This window comes from Meles meles, chromosome 6 (assembly GCF_922984935.1).
Source record: "Meles meles chromosome 6, mMelMel3.1 paternal haplotype, whole genome shotgun sequence".
In the NCBI taxonomy this organism is placed as follows: Eukaryota; Metazoa; Chordata; class Mammalia; order Carnivora; family Mustelidae; genus Meles; species Meles meles.
The window spans coordinates 150,245,565-150,270,021 of NC_060071.1; the positions used below are offsets into that span (position 1 = coordinate 150,245,565).

General features: G+C 66.9%; 1 protein-coding gene across 1 annotated transcript; it reads left to right on the plus strand.

Moving 5' to 3' along the window:
* The first annotated feature begins 20,190 nt into the window (after positions 1–20,190).
* C6H14orf180 (chromosome 6 C14orf180 homolog) lies at positions 20,191–24,242 on the plus strand. Its single transcript, XM_046009590.1, has 4 exons — positions 20,191–20,443; positions 21,769–21,898; positions 23,528–23,572; positions 23,980–24,242. Exons 1-4 carry the CDS (start codon positions 20,333–20,335, stop codon positions 24,183–24,185), a joined length of 492 nt encoding a protein of 163 aa, XP_045865546.1. The 5' UTR covers positions 20,191–20,332; the 3' UTR covers positions 24,186–24,242.
* Positions 24,243–24,457: the final 215 nt, after the last annotated feature.

Consider the following 24,457-nt stretch of genomic DNA (forward strand, 5'->3'; position numbering starts at 1 on the left):
ACACGTGTGCGCACACACAGACATGCGTGCTCGAGGGTATGCACACGACCATGGACACACCCAGGTACACAGGCACACACGCATGTGTGCACGCCTGCTTCTAAATATGGCCTCAAGGAAATGCCGGAAGCCTCCACGGGGCCCAGAGGGGAAGCCACTGTCCAGTGGGGCTCGTTGGCTCATGTCCTTCTCTGTGCAGAGGCCCAGAGGCCCAGAGAGGGACGGGGCTCTTGTTCAGGGTCTCCCAGCGAGCGGGCAGCCAGCCTGGACCAGAACTGCCCTCGGGGCCGGGCCAAGCGAGCAAGGCAGGTACAGGAGCTCAGGGCTGCGGGGATCTCACCAGAGTGTATGCCCGCGCCCGGGGGGCCCCGCAGCACCACGGCTTGTCCTCACTGTGGTCGGATCCATGCCCGTCTGCCCTTCCTGGTCGGCAGCCCAGCCCCCACGCTTCTCTGATGGTGGTGGTACGGCCGGCGTGTGGAGTCAACCGTGTCCTCACCAGGAGCCTCGTGTGAAGACTCAGGAGACTCCTTGTTCGTGTCCCAATGTCCAGACCCCAGGAAGCAGGAATGTCGGGCAGCAGGCCCCCCGCGTCCCCGCCTGGGACTGTGGGGGAGTGGGATGCTACTCCCCTCCGACTGGGCATGGCCCCATCCTTGGGATTGGGGCGCACAGTGGCACACAGCTCTGGGGGTGGGCTTGAGACTGGGCTGCCGGCGCTCCACCCCTGTCCCGGCCACCTGGTCCTACCCACGGCCCGGGCAGCACCCAGATGCAGATCAAGAAAATTTCCCTCCCAGCTTCCCCGGGCCACCTGTGTGCTCTCTCTCGGCTCACCCAAAGGGGAAGGGTCCGTTTCCGGTCCCCAGCCGGGGCTGCAGCCTCCACGCCTGTGCTCCGCCCCCCTTCTATGGCCCCTGCGAGCCCACCGAGGCCCCTCCCCCGGCCTCTCACCCCTTCCCAGGGCGCCTCTGGGAGCCCAGAGCTGCCACGGTCGGCTAGGACACACTTGGCTTTCTCTGCAAGGGAAAGACACAGTCACTCCCTCCAGAGGGAGGCCCTGGGCCCCGCGTGGGGGCGCCGGGGAGCTGGCCGCGGGGCCCCCCCAGGCCGGGCGCGTGCCTTTGCGCTCACTTTGGAAACTGTCAGTTCAGCAGTCTGCTAACTACCTGCTCGGCCGTGGCCTTAAAACTGTCCACACTCATGAATCACGCCGAGATGTAAATCAGCGCCGGCGGCAGGTCATTTTTCAGAGCCCCCCACGCTCGTGCACGGGCGCGTGGCTGGAGTGGACGGAAAGCGAATTAAGACAGGACTGAGAACAGAGCAGCAGCCCGGCCCCCCAGGAGTTCTCGGAGGAAGGTGGGGCGCCGTGCGTGGACAGCGCTGGGGTGCGAGAGCACGGGGAGGCTCCCCGGGCCCGTCCCTTGGCGAGGCCCCACCCCGCATCGGAGGCGCCGCTGGCTCCACGGCCTTCCCTCAAAGAGCTCCGCGCCTGGCTCTGCTGCACCGCCTGGAGCTTCCCTCCCTCGGGCTTCTCCGGCTGACTACAGGAAGCCTCTGCTTTAGGAGGCCGGAGTGATGGGGATCGGGCTCTGAGCAGAGCAGTGGGCCACAAAGGGCTGTGTCTAGGCTCCCCAAGGACATCTCTTCCGCCCACGCAAGTCACAGGGCACTGGCCCCACAAGCAGAGCTAGAGGGAAGGAAGAGAATCGCACGCCTCCTTGGGATATTTTCCAAGACCACGCCCCACCCCAAAGCAGGAGCGTGGCCCTCCACGTCTGCCCTCCCGCTCTGATGCTCACCCATTCATTCAGCTGACGCTCAGAGCCCTGCCTGAGGTCCAAGTCTACACTCTCTGGTGGGAGGTCGGGGCTCCATGTGCGCTGGGGTCAGATTAGGGCCTCAGTGTGTAGTGGGACCAGGGCTCAGTATGGGCTGGAATTCGCACTTGGTGTGGGCTGGGATTAAGGCTCACTGTGGGCTGGGACCAGGGCTCAGTATGTGCTGGGATGTGGGCTCAGTGTGTGCTCGACCGGGGCTCAATGTGGGCTGTGACCAGGGGTTCAGTGTGGGCTGGGATTGGGGCTCAGTGTGGGGCAGAGTCAAAAGTCTGTGGCACAGGCCCAGAGACATGGTCTGACACGCTCATGGTCACGGCTGGTGACAGAAAAGCTGAGGGACCCACCTGTGCTGCTCCCCCCCTACCTGCAGGCGGTGGCACCTGGCCCAGCTGCCTGTCATGGGACCCCAGGTATCCCGTCCCCTTTTCAGTCCTAAGGGTTTGCAGACGACGAGGAAGGCAAAAACCACCCACCACCCTGGAGCCCGTGTCTGGACTGTGGGTCCTCCTGAGCTCCCTGGACCGTGGCCGATGACAGGACAGCCACCGACAACATAGGAGGATTTTGGACACTGAGTCTGTGGGCCCCGCTCACTCCTCCGGGGAGGACCCTCCCCACCTCCCAGAGAGAGAAGGTCCCCTGCCAGGTCCAGGCTGCCCAGAGTGGGAAGATGTCAGGGGTCCTCCTGACCCCCAGCCCGGAGCGTATTCCCAGAGCCGCCGCAGCAGACCTCCGTCCCCCTTCCTGCTCCTTGGTAAGACTCGCAGCAGGGGACCCCCAAACCAGCAGGAGCGCATGCCCGTCAGCACCCCATGCTTCCTGCCTGGTGCCAGACATACTCAGGAGCGTGGCCTTTGACCCCTGACGCAGCACCCACCCTGACCCCCAGGGTGACCGCGAGGAGGGGGCCAGGCCTTTTCCCAGAATGCATCTGGCTCCTGGCCCAGCACAGGAAGATGGGGGAGGTGTGGCCCTGAGGCCAGTCATCATGGGAAACACGCAGTGTCCAGCCCTCTCTGGGCACCAGGACCCATGGCCCCTACAGCCCGGGACGACTCCTCTTGCCCACGGGTCTCCTGGGGGGGGCCCCTGCCTACACCTGATTCCCTCCAGGCCCGGCCAGGTAGAGCCTGAACCGGGGGCCAGCCAGAGAGCAGGGGTGCTCCTGGGGAGGGCACGCAGCCTCAACTAGGCTGCGATTCCGCAGGGCCTCCCAAGACCCCCGGCCCGCCGGCGGAGCCTGTGAGCGCGGCGTGTCCTCTCCCGCCTTCCCGCAACGGCACTCTGGGGGGTCCTGCGCTTCCCTCCTCGGCTACCAGGCTACCGCAGGCAGTCCCGTCCGCCAGCCCCCCACCGCCTCCTTCCTCGCCGCCAGGCCACCCGAGACGCCCCAGGCCTCCTAGCCGGTCCTCCGGCGCCACCTGGCGGCCCGTCTGCCGTCGCCCGCGGCCACCGCCGGCCTGGGCCTCTGGCCTCGGCTGCTTCTGGGCCGCACTGGACAGGCGTCCTGGGCCTTACTGGGCCAGACTCGCTGAACACAGGCCAGGGTCCCCGAGGTCTCCTGGCCCTGGTGCCCGCTGGGGAGGCGCCCGTCTGCTCAGTTTGCTGGAGCAGCCGCACCCTGCGTCTGGGACAGGAGTCGTGATCGTCAGGAGCCCCATCCCCCGGGGCAGAGGCAATGAAAAGCTCATAAATGGAAGAAATCGGAGCTGGCCTGGGCAGAGAGGCCCGTCCTGATTGCTAATTTAAAACCCTTCCTGTGCCTTGTTATTGTCTCGAAAGAGCTGTTATCCCTCGTATTAAAAAACTTATAAAAATTTCTAATCAACACGGGTCTTAAAGCGCAGTGCCCGCGCCCAGCACAGAGCATGGGGACGGTGTTGACGAGCGTTTCCCGCCCTGGGCTGTCCCCTCAGCCCCCGCGCTTCTGCCGCCCATCAGAGTGATGAAGAGGGTGTTTTGTGACTGAAAAGTTATTTATTAACGCGGTATTTTCCACACAAGCTCTCAGGCAGTGGGGCAGGCCTCCCTGATGGCAGCGGGGCTGTCTCCACCAGCCGGGCCGTCCCCAGGCTCATGCGACAATGCGCGGCACCGGCCTGCCCAGCGCAGCGGCCAAGCCGGGCAGACCCGTTGGCAAGACGGGGTGGCAGGTCCCCACCCCCCAGCAGCCCCTGCCCCCAGAGCCCACATGGCCATCATACACCCAGGCCACGGCCGTGACCTCCAAGGCCAGGGCCACCTCCAAGTGAGCCGAGAGCCCCAGCTGGACCCAGCGCCCTGTGGGGTCCCGTCTGCTCACCCTGCATGGAGCCTTGGTTTCCCCACCTGAGCTGACTCCCAGCACAGAGTCCAGTCCTCCCTGCCTGGACCCGGGCCTGGGGTTGTCCACTCGCACAGGGATGCACGTGGCCATGATGGTGGGGCCAGGCCCAGGCTCCCGCCCCCCTGCCCTCAGGCCCCTGTCTCACCAGGTGCCGGGGGCCCGGCCGTGACGGAAGGCCCCTCCCTGGAGCACGCAGCTGGCAGCCCTCACCCCCCCCACCACCGTGGTAGATATGCACAGTCTAAGGGGACAGGCTGGGGACCAAGGGACCGGCATCCCACACCCCTGCAGCTTCCGCCCTCTGCAGCCCTCCACCCCAAGCACTTCTGCCCCCCTGCGTGTGGGTCCACCTTGGCCCATGCAGGCCTGCAGCTCCACCGACCCGGGTGGGATGGGGCCATGGGACATTCCCGTCCCGGACCCAGGTGGGGAAGAGGGCCCAGGGGCAGCAGAGGCAGATGTGAGGTACCCCGAGAGCAAGGGACACCTGAGGGAAGCTACTTCCCGGCATGCGCCCGAGTGCTGGCAGGATGGCCGTGGGGGGAGCCTCTGCGGGTCCCTCAGGGGAAATTCCCATAGAGCCTTCTGGCCCCTCAAGCCATGAACGCACCCCAAGGAGGGCTCAGGCCATCACCGTCCATGTGGGAGTCTACACGAGGCTGCACAGTACAGGACCGGCCCGTGGATGGGCACTGCCCCCTGGGGCCCCAGGAGATAATCCCACATTCTATCCCTCTGATCACCCGTGCATGAGAGCAACGTGGACCCCCAGACCGGGGCAGAAAAGAAATCTCTCAGTGGAGCCGGTCTGGGACCTGCCCATCCGCCTGCGGCCTGAGAGGCCACGCACCCTTCAGGGACAGGCTGGAGGCTGGTTTCCCGGGTACAGCCCGGCGTCCCGAGGCTTGGGCTGCTTCCCAAGTCAGAGAGGGCCAGAGGCCAACCGGGGATGATCCCAAGTGCCCCTTATACTGGGGGAGGGGAGCTGTCTCTGCTTCTCCAGCATCCGCTGAAAAGTCTGTGTCTGCAATGGAGGGTCCCTCAGAACATGGGGCTTAGGGCTTGAGGCCAGTGACTCTCCCCAGGGAGGCGCAGAGGCCATTTGTTGTGTCCCGGGGCCTCCAGGTTGCCTGTTCTGCCTCCCCAGCTGCGGGCAGACGGGCTCCCACACATGAGCATTTGCTCCTAAGACGCCTTCACGGCCCCCAAGCCCCAGACCCCCCCCCCGCCCCGGGAGCAGGGCTGGTGGCTGGTCCTCGGTGGGGCCGCAGTCCCAGGCTGGAGGACTGCCACGGAGGCACCTGCGGGCAGGCGCTGGGGCCTGGAGCTGAGCCTGGGGACTGAGCCCAGGGGCAATGAGGGAAAGCCCGGAGGGGAAGCCGGCGGCGAGCAGCCGGGAGGAGCGGCCCTGTGCCGGCTCTACCGCCGGGGTCCCCACTCTGCCACTCTCCCCACATTGCCCAGGTCCAAACACAGGCCCCCGGAAAGGCTCTCAGGAGGCAGACTGTGGGGTGAAGCGCACAGAGAGCTCACTGAGAGCTCCGTCCCTCGGGCTCCCCGACACCCCGCCTCCCCCGCCTCTGTCGAGATCAGGAGGCTTGGTCCTCCTTTGACACGGGGCTGGGGCTGCGGAGCGAGCGAGCTCTCCCGCGGCTGCAGGAAGCCAACCACAGCCCAGCCGGCGCACCCCCGTAACCGCGCGGAGGGCCGTGGGGTCCCCCGCGTCCCGGCCCTGCAGCAGCCCACAGCCCCTCATGCAGACGCCCACCCCTAACGTGCACAGGGGGGTCCCGGCCTCAGTGTGACTCCGGGGCCTTTGTCAAACTGTCTACAGGAGGAAGGGTCAGCCAGGGTCAGGGCCCGCTGAGCTTCACCACCCCCGGCTGTGGACGGGACCCGGGGCACCCTGACACCCCAGCGCCCAGTCTAGAGTGTCCCCCAGACGCTCTAGACACACAGGATCGGGCCTGCCCAGACCTCAGGAATCGGAGTCCCGTTTCCACACGAATCCCAGGCAACTCCCCCAGGCACCCACGGCCACAGAGCACCTCCGTGTCTTCAGTCTGGGGTCCTCTGGGGGGGGCGCGCTGGGTCCTGGAGGCTATGGGATGGCCCCTCGTCCCCGTGAGTTCCCTGCCCCCCATGTCTCCGCTCCAGACTCTCTCCCCGCAGGGCCCGCAGGCCTCTGTGGAAGGCTTGCCCAACCTGCCGCCCCTCGCCGCCACCCCCCGACCCAGGCCTCTGCCCAACTTCGGAGACGCGGCCCTGTGACTCCGGATCAAGCCACGGCCCCCGCCTCCCTGGGGCCCGCTTTGGTGAGGAGGGTCCCCTGACTGGTGTCTCCAGCCCCCACCGGGCTACAGGAGCCCTGCCTGGACTCCACCACAGAGCGCAGGCCACGGGGTCCGCTGGGTGGACGGCGGACGGGCCAGTGTGAAGGGCAGGTGGCAAGACGCCCCCAGCACCTCCTGCGGGAAGGTACCTGTGGGTGCTGGGCCCCTCCCCCCACACCGGCCTTGCGGGCCCCCGCTGGCACCCGGGCTCGGTGCGGCCCGTAGCAGTGTTGCTGGGAGAAGGCCGCGTGGATGCTGTAAAGAAGCCCGAGAAAGGAGGACCTGACGGTCGCCGCTGACTCAGTCCACCTGATGCCAGTGCTCTGAAAGCCGTTTTGTCTCAGCGTTGCTTGGCCTTACGGTGAGCACTAAACACCCCCTTCTTGGCCGGCGGCCTGGCCCCTGCCCGAGGGCGGGGCTCGGAGCCCCTGCAGCCGGCTCTCACGGGGCTGGTCTTACAGGAGATCCGCCGGCACAGATAGCAGGGGTCTAGCCCTTCGTCCGCCTCCATCCGCGCCTGGGCCGGCTCTCGGGGCGGGCGCGAGTGTGCGTCTGCCGGCGGCCTCTGTCCCCCCAACACGGAGCAGGAGGGCTGCGGGGCCCCGAAGCCGAGCTCGGGACACAGGCGGGCTCCCTGCCTCTGGCCCGAGCAGCTCCTGCCCCGCTCCCGCCAGGGCAGAGAGGGCACCTCCCTCCCAGAGGCCTTTGTTCCGGCCACGTGCGTGCGCATGTGTGCATACGTGTGTCCATGCGCGTGTGAGCTGGCAATCGCGGGAAGGACCGCCGGGGGGTGCCGAGGGACAGGGCCACAGCCCGGCTGACCGGGCAGCTTCTGGTCACCCTTTTCCAGACCCACAGGGTTGGGGGTGGGGGCAGGAGGGCCCACGTGAGCAGCCAGGCAGGGTACAGGAACACAGAGGTAACCAGGGCTCTGTCGTAGGGGGCCTCAGCAAAGAGCGGGGCTGGGGGACGTCTGGGGGCCGTGGAGCCCAAGTCAAGTCTTCAAGGAAGAGGCCTGGAGGCCACCTTGAACATCTGTCCCCAGAAACACAGGCCTGCCTCGTCCCTGAGCTTATGCTGGGTCCCCTCAGACCTGTGTGTTTGGGGGGAAGCCAGGGCGAGGGCAAGGTGTGCGGAAGGACCATGGGAGCCCAGCTGAGCACACCCCCTGGAGTACCCCTCCACTTCCCTCGTCTCTCTTATGTCCCGTGGACCCTGGAGGACGGGCAGGACTGTCACGCACCCCTGAGGTACCTCTGCCCTCCTCCAGTAAACCTAAGCTGGTGTCTCACTTCACAACCTGAACAACAGCACATGGCCACCGCCCAAGGGTTCCTCGTAAAGTGAGAGCAGAGCCGTGTGTCCTGACTGGGCTCTAGCACGGCCCTTCTGCTCCACTGGCTGTGCACGCACACCCACCGCACACCCACTCACACTCCCACAGGCGCCATGCACATGTCTCCAGCCCTGGTAAGGTGACCCTGACGTGGGGGAGGGCGGGGCGGCCCAGGCGGGAGCCAGGTGGAAGGAGCAAGAGAGCGACAGGGACAGGACAGCCGGAGCGGGGGACACAACCTCGGGGACACCTGTGAGCGTGGCTGTGCGGCCACTTGCAGGACCCCCCAGTCTGGAAAGCCCCCGGCGCCCCGCAGAGTCGGCCAACACCGTGGCCCGCCGTACCCCGGAGGCGGCCTTGGGCACTTCAGCCTCAACGACCGTTTCCGGCCCCCATGGTTGTTCCCGTGGACCCAGAGGGCCGCACAGCCGTTCCGCAGCGTGACTCCACTGCCCCCGGCCCAGGTCAGTTTGTGTGGCTCGGGTCTCCTTGAGGTGAAGCCCACGTGGGCCGTGGTCACCAAGATGCCCAGCCTGTCAGAGGCGGGGACACGGCAGTCCTCGCTTCAGAGTGATAGAACACGTGGTCGGGGGGGCTCGGCTCCTAGGACACACCGGGAGTGGCCGGGAGGAGCCGGGGGTGCCGCCTGGCTATGCCACCAGCAGCCACGCCACCAGCGACCACACAGTGCAGGGGTCTTCCTGCCAGGGTTTCCCGACTCAGGGCTTCCAGACGGTGCCGCCGGAGTGACAGGGAGACTCACCCACGCAGGCACACGTTCACCCCCTTCTCATTGAGACCACACGATTACAACCCACCAGCGACCCTGGTCCCACAAAGACCTCATGCCTCCATCCACACTGTAAACACCTGGATGCAAGTCAGGGCCCTTCTCCTAGCGTTAACTGTGCCCGCTGCCCTTTGGTCCAACCCTGAGGTGGTCTCTCCTCCTGGCTGCCCCCTCACATCCCCTGCGTCCCCAAAATGCTCTCTTGGAGGCCCTGGGGGAGCGGGGTGGCCCCTGCAGCCACAGCAGAGAGTCCTGGCCATCCGTCCCGGGGCCTGCTGTGTGCGCCCCCCCACACACTGCGCCCCGTGCCCGTGCCACACGCCCCACCGTGAGCCCGGCGCCATCGTCCCCTGGGGGCCCACCAGGGCCTGGCTCCAGATGGTGATTTTTGAAAGGCTATTTGTTAAATTACTTTTTCACTGAAACTTTGTGGCTGGTTTCATCACATCCATGCAGGAAAACCCAGAAGCGCAGGGACGTCGTCATTGAAATTCAAGCAGCAGAGCCCCGGCGCATCCAGTCAATTTTGTTACTAATAAGAGATGGAGAGAAAAGCCCCGAGGAGGAGCAGGACGCCAGCATCAGGCTCCCCGATCCCCGGGCCAGGGCACCGCCGGGTTCCTGTCTGGCTGCCGGGGACGGGGAAACCCTCCTCGAGGGCTCAGCCTGTGCCCCCCGCTGGCCCCCCGCAGACTCTGGTGGGGAGCACGGGTGGGGTGAGACAGAGAGGCAGGCACGGCCCCCGAGGGGAGCCCTGTCCTTGTCTCCTGTGACCAGCATCCACTCCCCACCCAGCCCGTCTGCGCAAGTCTCTCCCCGCGCCAGTCGCCTGCCCGGTGGGTCTGTCCCCCTTGCCCTCGGGCTCCTGCCTGCGCCTCCCAGACCCCTCCCAGGCCCCGACCACCTGTCACGGCCATTTCCACTGTCCAGGAGCCTCCGGCCGCCTCTCCCTGCGCAGATCAGAAACAGGGCCGTGCTTACAGCTCCGTCCAGAACATCCCGCATGTCTGTCAGAGGACGACAGCCCGTCCGCTGTTAGTTTTCCTGCTGCGTGGACACCGTGGGCAGCTCCTGGGGACCAGGCAGGACTCACCCATCCTGAGGCCCTGAGAATGCGTTGAGGGAGTGGCGTTGGGGTAAGAGGGGAAGGGGTCTGCGCGACCTACAGACGCCGCCCTCTTACACGGCCGCCGGGTGGGCCTGGGACCCCCAGGGTGGGGGTTCCTGGGGACCGTGGCCACCACAGCGGCTTGGCCAACAGTGGCGCTCCCCTGCCCGGCTGGTGTGTGGAGCCTGCCGGGGACCCCGCTCCCGTCGGCTTCCGCCGCGGCTCCCTCTGGCACCACCGGCTCAGCCACACGGTGCCGGTGCTGGCGGCGGAGCCCTCGCTGCGGGTGTCCTCACGGGAGGTCTCCAGGTCTGTCTGGGTTTTGAATGGGCCACACAGTGAGTTGAGTGGGGACAGGGTGGAGGCCACCAACCCTGTATCTTTGGGGTCTTCGGGGACCACTGGGATTTCCGTAACCACGCAGGGGTGTGGAATGACTCTCCTGGCAAGACGGGTGGTTTCAAAGTTTCTTTGACTGCCCAAGCCAGGGGAGCGGTGAGGGGCTCTGCCCACGCTGGTGTGTGGCCCAGGTGTGCGCCGGGGGCTGGGGCTCTGGCAGCAGGAGGGGACGCAAGTGCCGGCCCTTCCATCCCGGGAAGCCATCGGGAATGAGGGCTGGAGCCCAGAGGCGTGTGTCCCGGCCCCCATCAGCCCTCACTCTGACCATGGCAATGGCTGGGTTCCCCGATACCAGGGCCAGCCCAGGGTCTTCATCCAACAGACAGATTCTTCAAACCAGCCAGCTTGGGGGCCTCCTGCCTGCACGTGGCAGGTGGTTCAGGAGGACTCCAGACCCGCGGGACACTCAGTGACACACGCACCCGGGCCATGCGGGCGGTGGGCACCAAGCCCGGGGCTGCTCAGCTGCCGCCGGGCCAGCACCGAAGTGGATGGCACCGCCTGCCCGCCCGCCAGCCCCACGTGCTGCTGCGGCACCCCCGGGGGGGTCAGCGGCTCCGGAATGGACAGTGGTCGGCTCCAGGTCAGGGGTCAGGAGCGGGGCAGTGGGGCAGCCTGGCCCTCTGGCCCCTGTGCCAGCTCTTTCGAACGTCCCGTGCCCCGTGTCCCAGCAGCCCAGTGGTGCAGGTGCAAGCGAGGCTGCCCACGGCCCAGCACGGCCCCTCACTTCTCGCGCCGCCACCGCAGGGCCCCGTGCGGGGCTCCCCCACCCCCGCAAAGCCCCAGAACCTGTCAGCGCGTGGGACCAACACCGGCGCCTGCCCACGGGGCTCAGTGACACAAGGGGTCGGCGAGAACACTCAGCGAACACACATCACGTCTGCGGACCTCGTGGGTGACGGGGATGTGCAGTCACGAGTCACAACATGGGGGCAGATGTCGTGCGTACGAGTACTCAGCCCTGAGGCCAGCCGGAGCCGCGTCCCTGTCGTGGGTCCTCAGGGCCCTGAGCTCCAGGACGAGAGACCAGAGGCAGCCCCGCAGCGGGAGCCAGGTCCTGGTCGGAGGGCTCTGCCCCCAGAGCCCGGACCGGCGGCCGTGCACGTGCTCGCCCCGTTCAAGCTCAGACGGACATCCTGGGCGGCTTGGGCGAGCCGTGGAGCTGCCCGGCTCCGCGCCCCCCACCCCCGGCCGCCAGCCCTGAGCCCTGCTGGAAAGCCAGCTGTGGTGGGCAGCGTTCCGTGGCCCCTAGCATGGTTATGGCTTATGTACAGTCCCCCAGGCAGCTGGCTCGCGGGAGGGACCGGCTTTATAAATAAAATTTATCATTGTAATTACGGCTTCTGTGGAGAGCTGAGGACATTTACAGCCTCTTGGAGGTCATGAATAATTTAGGAGATGGGAAAAGGGGCTGCTTTTGTTAGCGCACAATGGGGCCCAGTGGTTCCCATTACCGCAGCTGCTGGAGACAGATGACAGGGCCCCGCGTCCTGCGGTTCTGACTGGCGTGGGCCAACAGAATGCGGTGACCCAGGGCCCCGCCAGGCTCGTGGTGGGGGACGCCATCCAGGCAGCCCCGCTTCTGAACAAGGGCTCTGGTGGGGTGGCGGGGGGCCGGGCGAGCGAGCGGCCTGAGGGCGCATGCTTCTGTCCGAGAATGACGAGTTGTGGGCTCCAGAGTGACCGGCACAGACCAGGCACAGCTGACCTGTGACCTCAGGCAGGACCCTCCGCCCGGATCGGCAGAGAAGCATCTGTCCCAGCAGCAGCCGGTCAAGACCACACTGGTGGACACACAGGCTGGATAGGACACGCTCCACATTGCCGGCTCCCCTCCCCCCTGCTTCCCCCATCCCTGGTGTTATCCTGGAGCCACGCGGAGCCTTTGCAAGACCCCAAAGGCAGGACCCCTCCTCTGCTTGCCTCCAATCGTGGCAGACTCACCACCTCCCATTCAGCTGCTCCTCCTGGACAGCTCTGCCCGCTAGAAAATCCCACCGTCCCCACCCCACCGGGTTCCGTGAGGGGTGGCCTGTGGACCCCAGCCTCAGCTCCCACACGGGGTCTCACCGAGAGCATCAGCCCCTCCAATGTAAAGCCTCTTCTCTCCCTCCCCCCTACCCTCCTTTCTTCCCTTCCAAACCCCCACACACACAGGCTTCACTCTCCACCAAAGGGTTCTGGTCAAGTCCGGGAGGGACTTCCCACTCCCATCCCTCCTGGCCCTCAGTGGTGGTGAGAGCCCTCTTGCTTCTCCCCACGCTCCACCGGGACCCCAGGACCCAGGCCCTGTGCTCACACTGGAGGGTTGGGGGCCCAGGACCCCACAGGCCCTGTGCTCACACTGGAGGCTCTGGGCCTCTGTCCTTGGCCCCCTCCAGCCCCACGGTCTTGGTGTCACCACTGAGACAGCGGGGTCGTTTGTTACCGCTGCGGCAATAACGTACCACAGACGGGGTAATTCGAGCAGTAAGAAACAACAGAAACTTATTTACGCTCTGCGGGGACACAGCCCTGTGACCAAGGACACATGGGACCGCACGGGGGGAGCGGGCAAGTCCCTTCCAGCCAGTCTCATCTCAAGCCTGGCGGAGCGGCCTGCCCACATGGGACCCGGCCCTGGAACCAGGCCATGGTGAGGGAGAGGCCACATCGGGCCTTTGCCCACCCTCCCCAATACACACCACAGGGTTCCTGCCTCCAGCAGGACTCCGGTCCCAGGGTGGTGGGGTGGTCACGGCCGGTGCTGGGCCACAGGCACAGAGGAACCGTGGCCATGCACTTGACAACCTCGAGGTCACCGTGACGCTCCCAGGCCAGGCTGACTTGCTGGGGTGGCCCCATTACAGAGCCCCTGGGCCCTCCCCAACTTCATGCTGGCAACCAGCCCTGCCGCGGCTCACTTTCCCCGTCCACGTGGCTGGGCCGCCGGCACCCAGGGGTTCGGTGGAACGTGACTCCGGTATTTCCGGATAAGACGGGTGTTGGAGTCTGTGAACCGAGTCGAACAGATGCCGGCCCGGTGTGGGTGGGCCTCGTCCGATCGGTTGGGTGCACACAGGACCTCGGGCAGAGAGAGAGTCCGCTCCCCGTGCCGTCCCACTGGGACGCGGGTCTGCTCGGCCTGGGGGCTCCGAGTGGAGCCCATGGCGGGCTCGCCGGGTCTGCTGCTCGCCGCCCGCCGGTCGTGGCCTCGCAGCCTGCACTGGGTGACGGGTCCCTTAGAGCGACTCCCATCCCGGCATGTGTGTGTCTGTCTGCTTCTCTGGAGAACACTTTTCCCTTCTGGGCTTCACAGCTCTTGGGACAACATAGGGACTGGGATGTCTCCTGCCTTCCCGAGAACCCACAGCCAAGCGAGGGCATAGCTGTGTGCCCAGGGCCTGGCACAGGGCAAGGGTCCAGTGGAGACCCGCAGAGGACTGGTAGGGTGCCAGGGGTCGCTTCCAGCTGATGGGATAGTCGAGGTGAGCTTCCTGGGTGGGGGGGGATCGTCTGGTCACAGGACCTCAGGAAGCCAAACTGTCGGCAGGACCCCCGATGTCCCCAGCCCTCCTTGGCAGTGTCCCTAGAACAGGGACACCACACCATGTCCCCTTACACATGAAGATGGGAAGGGCTTTTCAGGAACACGGGGTGCCGACCACCCTCCTCCCGGTCCTCGGCATCTTCCGCCCTGGGAGGCAGAGCCAAGCGCAGGGAGCCTCACGTCTGCCATCAGACCCCGACACGGACCGTCCGCGGCCCCAGCACGGAGACACGCAGGGCGCACCCCCACATGGCACCTCGTGACCTCGTGTCCAGAGCAGGACGGGGAGGATGCAGGGGTGGGAAGCAGGTGGGCTCCTCTCAGGGGCGGGGTCAAGCAGGGGCCGGACTCTGTGCTCCCCTCCCCTCCGACAGCGCCCCCCCAACCTCCCGGCCTTCCCCACCCCGGCTCTGCCTCTGATCCCGATCCACGGGCTTTCCGAGGGCTGCACAGCTCTGGAACCGGAAGCCGGGAGGGCAGGGACGGGGCACTGACCCCTTATCTTGTCTGTGTTCGGGGCCTGGGAAACCGGCAGCTCCCCTCCCACCCAGGGCCAGCGGCCTATCTGCGGGGTCACTGCTATTTCTGCCAAAGGGGAGAGGTAATTATAGCTCAGCGTTTGCCGGGTGGCCAAGTTCTGCCGCCCTGCCGAGGGGCCTGGGGCGGGGACGCCGGCCGGCCGCAGCTCCAGACCCAAGCAGCGGGACGCTGCCTCTCCGGGGGGCCCGAGAGCAGGCCAGCAGCACCCTGAGCCACTCTCGCCGGAGGACGCCGCAGAGCCTGGCTTCTTGGACCCCGGAGGGAGCCAGGTGAGGGCCCAGCTCAGGGCGATAGGGGGAAGCTCACTTCTCGTTCGGGAATGAAGCTGCCGGAGTGGAGACTCGCAGCGGGAGATGCCGGCAGAGAACCTGGCACAGGTAGGAAGACAGGGAGACAGGTGGACGGGTGGACGGGCGGACCGACGGACAGACGGACAGGCAAGCAGGCGGACAGACAGACGAAGAACAGGCAGACAGGGAGACAGGCGGGCAGGCGGACGGGCGGGCCGACAGACAGACGGACAGGCAGACGAAGAACAGGCAGACAGGGAGACAGGCGGACAGGCGGACGGGCGGACCGACAGACAGACGGACAGGCAAGCAGGCGGACAGACAGACGAAGAACAGGCAGACAGGGAGACAGGCGGGCAGGCGGACGGGCGGGCCGACGGACAGACGGACAGGCAAGCAGGCGGACAGGCAGACGAAGAACAGGCAGACAGGGAGACAGGCGGGCAGGCGGACGGGCGGGCCGACGGACAGACGGACAGGCAAGCAGGCGGACAGACAGACGAAGAACAGGCAGACAGGGAGACAGGCGGGCAGGCGGACGGGCGGGCCGACGGACAGACGGACAGGCAAGCAGGCGGACAGACAGACGAAGAACAGGCAGACAGGGAGACAGGCGGGCAGGCGGATGGGCGGGCCGACGGACAGACGGACAGGCAAGCAGGCGGACAGGCAGACTGGTGGGCAGGAGGACAGACGGACAGGCAGACAGGCAGGCGGACAGACAGACAAAGAACAGGCAGACAGGAGGGCAGGCGGATAGGCGGACAGTGTCCGGGCAGAGAACTCTGCGTGGCCCTAGGACAAAGACGGGGGCGGGGGGTTGTCCATCCCGTTCACCCGGGCCTTGGGCTTTCAGTGCTAAAACGAGCACATTCCCAAGCAAACCAGGGTGGTCAGTGACCCCAGAAGACCCAGGCCCCTGTGAACCTCACATCTTGTCTGAAGAGTGGGAGAGGTGGGTGCTCGAAGAGACGGCCTGGTTCCCAGTACCCGGCCAGACCCAAGGGAGGGCCCTGCCGGCCCCTTTATCCGTGCTCCTGCCCGGGGCCCGGCCGCTGCAGGGGGTGGCTTGGGCGGTTCCCACCACAAAGCCGGGGCGCCCGTCTCTACGGCTCTCCCCTGGCCATGAGCCGACCGCAGTCCCTTCGGAAATGGCCAGTAGCCAGGATTCTTGTCGGGACAGCAGGGCTGGGCACGGACACCAGCGAGCCCTCCTCAGAGGCCCTGGGGTCCTGCTGAGGGCAGGTCTATGTGGGCACAGCACGGTTGAGTAGGGAATGGAGTCACTCCGGGCATTTGGCCCAGACCACAGCACTCGGTTATCCCAGGGAACTGGCCCTTTTGTGAGCTGACCCGATCAGCAGGGATCTCCGTTCTGGCCCCCCGCGCACGTGGGTCACCCCCGACTCAGAACACACCGCTCGCTGGGTGCCGACTGTGCGCAGTCCCCTCTGGAAGGTCGGCGTATCACCTCCGTCTCCACGGTGTGCTGGATGGTGGCACAGACCTCCAGTCTACACGGGGGCCCGGAACTCGGGGCTAGTGGTCCCCCAGGTCTCCCTGTGGCTGGGGTCTACCTGCCCCCTTCTGCCTGGGGCTCTCAAGGTCAAGATCTCCCACTCCAGGACATCCCCTGCACCCAGCAGACACCCAGCGTCCCCCTGACGCGCTGTTACCCCATGTCCAGAGACGTGTGGGAGCTTCTGTGGAGCCTGCCAGGACAGCACCTGGTCCCCACACCCCGGCCCAGGCAGGCGCATCAGGGCAAGCCCAGGGAGCAAGCCGTCAGCCGGGGGCGCGCCCCAGGGTTCTCCTCTTGCTGAGGTCAGAAATGTGTGTTATCTGGGGAGCAGCCAGCCTGTCCTGGGCTATGAGTGGGCTGGGGGCAGCCGGCCCTTCCTGGGGACCCCTGCCCACTGGCCCTCACTCTGCCCCCCATTCTCCTGAGGGGAGGCCAGCGAGGGACTGCCCCCGGCCTCCTGTCCCCTTCCCCAGCTAGAAGAAGGTGAAGTGTGCGTCCTGGGGCCTCAGCAGCCCCCCGGCTTTCATTCAGACAAGCTGCGCAGGTGAGGGGGAGGGAGGGCAAACACCACGCAAGGCCACCAGGCCCCGTGGGGACGGCTTCCTCCAGGGCCAGACTGTCCAGAGGCCACTGCCCCACGGCTGTAATGGAAACTTCTCACCTGGCCCGGGAGCCACAACAGCTCCGGTTCCCACTCTGCTCAAGGATGTGATCGCCCGCGGACTGGGGACTGGGCAGGTGGGTGAGTTCACTCAGGGGGGCAGCCCCTGCAGGAGCCCGGGTGGGCCGGGGCGGGGCCCATGCGTGTGTGCGTGTGTGTGCAAATGGGGGGCAGTAATGTGAGTGTGCGTGTGTGCGCACCGGGTTTGGGGGAGGCCGTGCACGTATGTGGTTTGTGGGCCGTGGGGCTCACAGCTCCAGCCTCTGCGGGATGAGGTCCCGACGTGGTTCTCCTACCTGCACCGGCAACACGGCCCCTGGGGGAGGAGTCACCGGGACAGGCGCAGGCTGCGGCTCCCCTCGTTCCAGCTCTAGACCTGCCGGCTCAGGAGGAGACCCTCGGTCTCCCCAGGGCTCCGGGACCCCCGGGAAGCCTTTCCAGCCCCTGACCCCAGCTCCTGCGGGCAAACAGACACCGTGCAGGGGCAACAGGAAGCAGGTGTGGGCTCTGCAGTGGCTGCCCGCCCCGTGGTCACAGCGGGGGAAGCCCCCCTCCCCGCGCAGGCCTGCACTACGGGGGTGTCAGAGGGACCCCTGGCGAGCATAGAGACGCACCAGCAGGCGGTGGGTGGCCAGTGGCACGGGGTGAGCGGGGCACAGGGACATGGTCAGCCTGGCCCGGGAGCAGGTGAGAATCCTCCCAGGCTGCATCACAGAGCGATGGCAGGACAGGCGGCCCAGCCCTGGGGCTCGGTGCAGCTGGAGGCCATGAGCTGGGCGGGAGCTGGTGGGAGCCGTGTGTGGAGCTGGGGCTCCGGGAGCAGTGGGCCTGGGCTGCCCAGCTGGGCTACAGAGGCTCAGTCTTGGTGGACCAAACCCCGTAGACGGTCAGGGCTCTTGTGGACGCATGGCCTTGGCCAGACCTTAGGCTCCAGGAGAGCCCAAGGCTCCCCCACCCAGCTCCCCTGGCCGGGGCAGGCCCTGCACCTCAGGTGCCCTTGGCCCCACTCCGACCGGTGGGCCCAGCCAGGCAGGCCCCCACCTAGAGACAATGGGGGCGGGGGACAGGCAGGTCCCTACCCCCAGGGGGCGAGAATGTGCCCTCAGTAGAGGTGAGAGGCTGCTGACCGAGAAGCCTCGCCCTCGGGGTGTGTCCTCTGCGGTGGGAGGGCGGTGGTGACGCTCCGCGGGCCCCAGGCCTGAGCTATTTTCCGCCCTTTATCACCCATCGGTCACGAGCGGCCAGAGCGTGGAGTGTGGAGCACACAATGTCCCCTGCCAAAGGCTCCGAGGCCTCCCGCTCCCATGCAGGGCCCTGCCCTCCGCAGTCCAGCCTGGGGAGGGGCCCTGCCAGCGGCTGGAGGGGGGCAGTGGGGGAGCCGGGAGGCGGAGCCATGAGTAGTCCTCCCCTGTCCTGTCGGTGCGTAGGGAGACGGAGGCCCTGGCCAGTCGTGCTGTTGAGAAAGGTCACCGAGCCACAGGAAAACAGAGCCCAGGACTCAAGCCAATCCTGGGGGTCGGCAAAGGTCCTCACCTGCCTCGGAGGAAATGACATTCAAGGGGAAGCCGGAGCCCGAGCCAGACTGACGGCAGAGACAGGGCTAGGCGGGGGGGGGGGGGCACGGACAGTGGGCGGCGGGGAGGCAGGGGGAGACCAGCCGACAGCAGACGACGACCCAGGCAAAGGCACTGGGCTGGAGAAGGCCCGGGGCTCCCGTCCTCACACGGGCAGAGGGGCCCCACGCTCTGTGCCCGAGCAAAGCCACTCTCCCTGAGTGACTGTCCCAGGCTCACCCTGAGCCCCGACACACAGGCGTGCCTGCCCTCCCCAAGCCCGCGGACGAGGTCACGCTTGTGATTCCTATTTTCGGCTGAGTAGACTGAGGCAGAGAGTTAGGGGGCCTTCCAAGGTCACGCAGGTCACACAGGGCCTGTGAGGAAGCGGGCGGGACCCACCCGGCGGCCCGCACCGGAGCCACGGACACGCCCACGGACACGCTGCACAACCACACACACACGCATGTGCACTCAGACACACTCATGCACACGGCACGCACCCACACGCTTGTGTGATCACACGCCCGCGCTTACACACTCAGGGGTGCTCCATGTGCAGAGCACACTCGTGCCCACGTGGACAGATGGCACAGTGCACGCACGAGGACACACACTCGCCCGTACACACAAGCACACGCAGACTTTCTCACACGTGCACATGGACCCACACTCACAGCCACACGCCCCGCACACACGTGCACAGTCGCGTGCACAGGCACACCCGCACGCTCGCACACACGTGCACGCGCTCGCACGGCGCCATCCCCAGTCCCAGGCAAGGGCGGGGCGCTGCAGGGCTCCGAGCGGGGCCTTCCGCGAGCCTCCCCAGGCCTGGCTCCTCGCCTGAGGGACCGGCACACGTTCTTGGGAGGCCGCCTCCCGGCCGTGTCCCCCTCCCTGGGCTCCAGGCTCCTTCCCTGACTCCGCTTGCAATAAAAACCTGATGCTAAGGAGGAGAAAATCACTCGCATTAGAGTAACTGAAGCTGCCCGGAGCGGGTCGCCGCCGTCACCAGGCTCCGCACGGCTGTGGTGCCCGCGCCACCGGGCGAGGCGCTCAGTACCCCGCCGTCTCCCCAGGGAAGCCTGCATGGGCCCCGCTCCCCACTTGAGGCTGCCCTTGGGGGACCCTGACGGCCTGTGCGGGGACCATGTGGGACCCTCCGCTTCAGCCCTGGACACGGGGTGGGGTCCTTGGACGGCAGAAGACAGGGACGTGCCTCACAAAACCCCGCCGTTCGCCGTGTGCAGAAGGGGCAGGGCTGTCCAAGGACCAGACCGGGGAGCCAGGGAGGACCTGGGCCGGGATAAAGACGAGCAGGGTCCCCTGTGCTGACCCCAACTCCTCTCCTTCTCTGGGGGGGGCAGAGACTCCCCTGGTGTCCATGTGGCCTCAATTTCCCCACATGTACACGGAGGGGGGGCCGAAACTCGGGACCCTCGAAGGACTCGTGCTCAGGGCCCCGCCTCACTTACTCGGGCCCCAGGCGCGGTCTGTGCCCACAGCAGAGGCGGGGCTGGTCTCAGAAGTCAGGAACCTTCCCAGGGAACGAGAGTCCCCCCGAGAGGGGCCACAGCTGGGAAGGACGGTGCTAGGCCGTCACGGGCTCACAGTGGACCTGGGGAGGCACCTCCTTACAGCTAGTGAGTAAGGAAGTTAAACCTGGGCTGGGGAGGGACGGACGGACAGACAAACAAGAGTCGGCAGGGGCCCCACCAGCTCCAGCCCCTCGCGGAGCAGGAGACCCTCTGGGGCAGCCTTCCCAGACCCACACAGCCCCAACAACGCCTGGCCCCGGACCCCTTCCCTCCCACCCCAGAGTCTCCCCGACACGCCTCCGAACACGGCACGGGACGTGGTCAGCGCACCCGTTTGGAGCGCCCAGTGCCAGCGGCTGGTTGTAAGTCACGGACGGCGGCAGCGTGGAACCCAGCGCGGCCACCAAAGCTGATGGGGGTGGGGGGCGCCCGCAGCTGGCGAGGGCACTGGGAGCACTGGCAGGAGAGCCGCGCCTGCTGCTGGGCCCTGCACCTACTCCTACCAGGGCCGCTCGGACAGTAACAGCATCTCTGCTTCTCTCAGGGCCATGTTCCAGTAAATGAAGCCCGCAGGGCAAGCCTTGAGCCCCAGCTCCCGGCCAGAGACGCGACACCACACCCGGAAGAAGGAAGAGGCCGCTCCAGGCTGGCCAATGCCCAGGGCAGGGAGGGTAAGCCTGGGGGTCCTGGACAAGCCCTGATCCCGGGACCCCAAGGCCAAGTGCACCAGGGTCAGCCCTCAGGGCTCCCGCTGGGGCTGGGGAAGGGGGAGCAGAGGCAGGAGGCACGGTCCCTGTCCTTGTCTGAGCTGTCCTGGCCCCAGGACTCCCAGGAGAGGAAATCATCTGGGGGGCTGGTGGCTCTTTAAAGATTCCGTCTGGCAGAGAAGGTTAGAGGCCCCTAGTGGGGGACACTTGTCATACGCAGAGGAGCAAGGCCACGGCCCTGCAGGCAGGCTGGGCCAGGAGAGAGTGCTGGCGAGGCAGAGGAAGCGGGAGCCATGGCGGGCTCTGGAGAAAGGCAGCAACAAGTCCAGAGGCTTGCCCAGCGAGGTCATCTTGCGACTCAGGGAGGAGGGCCTGCGAGTGGGGAAGGGTGGAGAGAGGAGGACCAGGACGGCCTGTGAGGGTGCAGCTGGGACAGGCCCAGGCCAGGGCAAATGGGGACCAACTTCAGACCTGAGTCCCCACCTAGCCTCTGTGCTCATGGCCAGGCTGGCGGCAGGCCACGGGCACAGGAGTCCCAGCCGAGGGGAGGGGACAGCCATGAGCTGGGCCAACCCCAGGACTAGGTGGGTCCCATGTCCCCCAGAAGGCCAGCAGCAAGCTCTGTGTGGCCGGGACCTCCCAGCCAGGAGCCATTCAAAATGGGTGTACTCAGCTCAGAACAGCCTGTTGTCCCCATTTCATAGGTGGGAACACTGAGGCTCAGAGCAGTCTAGCAACTCTACATTCCAAACGCAGCGTGGGGGGGAGGGCAGCCCCTGCGCAGGCACCTGTGTCCAGGCTCTATCCCCCTCCAGCGCGGGTCTCACGCCCAGAGCCCTCCCGGTGGCCACGGGTGAGTGAGAGGCCCACTGTGTGACACAGGCCAGGCACGGAGCTCAGACCTGGCTCAGCGCCCGGCCTCCCCTGTGGTGCCCGGCACAGCGGAGGCCTGGAGGCCAGCGTTCCAAGACTCAGCGAGGTTTCGTGTAGCAGCTCGGGCAGGAAGACGGCCCTTGGTGGACATTCAGTTACCGTCATCGTCACTGGCATCACTAAGGGCCCTGTTGGGGTTGGTACCAGCCCCTGGGGTCAGGCCACCAGGCAGGGGCAGCAGGTGGGACCCGTCCATGGGGTCTCCACGCACCCCCCAGCGGGTCCACCCCCCGCCCCAGTGCATCCCTCTGCACAAACTCGGCAGCGGCAGCAGGGATCCTGGCCAGGGCACCTTGTCTCCGGCCCCCGGGGGCTCACTTCTGCCTGCTTCCCTCTGCCTCCCACCCCTGTCCCAGGAGGGCGACAGGCAGTGCCCCCCCTCCATCCTGAGGCGGAGCCGGCCACAGCGCCGCGGCCACGGGGCCGAGCCACAGAGGACCTCGAGGCGGGTGCGGTTCCGGGAGCCCCCGGAGGCGGCCGTCCACTGTAAGAACAGAGCACGGCGAGCAGGCATGGGGCGGGGGGGGGGACACACGGCCCAGGACCGCACGGGGGGCCATTGGGAGGGACCACTGCCCCCTGTCCTGTCTCCACAGACAAAACCCCAGTAAAACCCAGGCCCACGGCTCAGGCTAGACACAGAGTAACGGTCACGAAAACAGGAACCGGCAGGAAAAAACAAATCTGAGCGACCAGTGGGGGCCAGTGCAGGGAGGGCAGTGGGCAGTGCCCCGCCCACTCTTCCCATCAGCACTGGACGCCTCCCGCTGCCCCCACACCTGCGCCCTTCACTCTCCACCTCCCGGATTCCCCCAGCCCCGAGCCCCCCACCCCGCCACCGGCCCTCTCCTCCCCTGGCCCTTTGGCCCTGCCGCAGGCCTGCCCGTGGGACCGGCCCCTGTATGAGCCGGCTCCGCCCCAGGACAAGTTACCGCAGATTCAGAAGCTTCGAGCGGCCCATGTTTATTATCACAGTAACCCCGTGGGTCAGGGGTCTAGGCTCGGTGTAGCCGGTCCTCTGCTCAGGTCTCCCACAGCGGCCAACCAGGTGTGGGCCGGGACCACCTCCCAGCGGAGGCCGGGGCCCTGGTCCAAGCTCACAGAGCTGTTTGTGGACTTTGCTTCCTTGCAGCTGTAGAACCCACAGTGTTGCGCCTCCGAGACCAGGAGCGGACACCCCCTCTTGTTTACACAGCTTCCCTGATGAGGCCAGGCCCACCCAAGATACTCTCCCTTTGGATGGACTCAAAGTCAGCTGGTTGGGGTTTGCCCCTCAGCTGCAGAATCCCTTCCGCTTTGCCTTGTTCCGTTGGGTCGAAGCAAGGGCCGGTGACACTAGAAGCCCGGACCATGGGACACACGGGGCCTCCTCGATCCCGCCCGACACCACCCCCAAGCAAGGTCTTCTTGAGACCTGCCGAGCGACTTGGGGAAAACTCACCAGCGGCACATGTTGGTGTCTCCCCAGACGGCCCGCCCTAAACATCCGTCCAGGTCTCAGCTTCTCTCCCGAGGGCCCTGTGGCACTCACGGGACTCCTCACACCTGCTCTCTGCACCCGTCCCTCCTGGGTCCAGCACTCGCCCCCACAATCTCAGCTCTGCACTCCCCTGGCAGCTTCCCAGCAGCCCAGCAGAGACTCAGCGGGTGGGGAATCAGGGCCCAGGTGGTCTGGGGGTTGGCCTGGGGCTCCCCGGTGCTCTGTGGGGGGTAGACAGGAGCAAGAGTCCTGCCTAGCCCTCTCCCAGTGCCAGCCCCTACGGTCCCGCCCCAGGACCCCTGCAGGCCCCCCCGAGCCACCACGGGGCCACCGCTCTCTGCACTCCCACAGGCTCTGAGAGCAGCACCTAGCCTCTGGGGCTCCCCGAGTTCTGGCAGCCGGAGCCTGAAGCCGTGAGGCTGGGAGGGGCCCTGGGAGATGTGTGGGGAGCTGGAGGGGGGCGTGGACCTCCCATCTGTGAACGGGGCGGCTGTACCTGCTTCGGCCCATCTCCGGGAGCTTTGCGGGGTGGCCGTGAGATGCGGGGTCCCGCGGACACTGGACAGGCGGAGGCCACGTGCACCTCCCGGCGGGGTCTCCCCCTACCCGAGCCCACCCTCCGTTCTCCTTCCCAGACATCGCCTGCAGAGAGACCACCACGGCCACCGCCACCACCAGGGGTGAGTCTGAACCCTCGCACACCCCCGGGGCCTCCAGCAGGGCCCCCCGCCCCACCCTGGCAAGGTCACTCTCTTAGCCAGGACCCTGACACACTGCGCCCCTCTGTGGTCACTCCCCCCTACCCTGTCCCCCAGGGAGGGTGCCGGGCCACAGCCGACGGGAGGCTCTTCGGAACCCTCCCAACACTGGCAGAGGCCCCAGGCGAGGACGGGGGGTCCCACTTCCCGTGGGAACCCTGCGAGACACCCAGGGACCCACGCCAAGGGAGCCCACACCTGGGGTGACACTCGCTCTGTCTGCAGCCTCCCCACCAGTCCTGCAGGGAGGAGGGAGCCCCGCGGGGTCCTCACTGTGGGGCCAGGCCTGCGGGCAGGGGCTCACCGGGTCCCCTCCACCCCCACCCCAGCGCCCAGCCGGCTGCGGCCCCGAGGCGGCTCCCTGCTCCTTCGGCTGTCCGTGTGCGTCCTGCTGGTGCTGGTGCTGGGTCTGTGCTGTGGCCGAGCCAAGCCCGTGGCACTGGCCCTGGACGACCTGCGGGCCCGGCTCCTGGGGCTCAGCCTGTACCTGAGGCGCACGGCCCTCTCCTGCTGGCGCGGCCTCCTGCAGCTCTAACGGGGGCGGGCTCCCCTCCAGGCCTGCCGCTGGCCGAGTGGGGGGGCAGGAGCCCCGACAGGCGGTCCCTATTGCTGCCCACGTAGGGCTCCACGGCGCGGTTTTATCAGACAGTCCGCACATGCTGCGGCCCCCAAGAGCCGCCCAGGCCCTCCCTCAGCCCGCTGGGAGCTCTCCGCACCCTTGGGCCAGGCCCGGATGTGGCCACGCAGAACCCCTCAATAGGGACGCCGGCCCTATATCCGTGGAGTCCCTCAGAGGGGACACTGGCC

Excerpts from the sequence above, each read along its gene's own strand:
- C6H14orf180 (XM_046009590.1), top strand. The coding sequence starts at position 20,333 with ATGAAGCCCGCAGGGCAAGCCTTGAGCCCCAGCTCCCGGCCAGAGACG. Across the intron at positions 20,444-21,768 it reads CAATGCCCAGGGCAGGGAGG|GAGGGCGACAGGCAGTGCCC; the intron begins GTAAGCCTGGGG and ends CCCCTGTCCCAG. Across the intron at positions 21,899-23,527 it reads CCCGGAGGCGGCCGTCCACT|ACATCGCCTGCAGAGAGACC; the intron begins GTAAGAACAGAG and ends TCTCCTTCCCAG.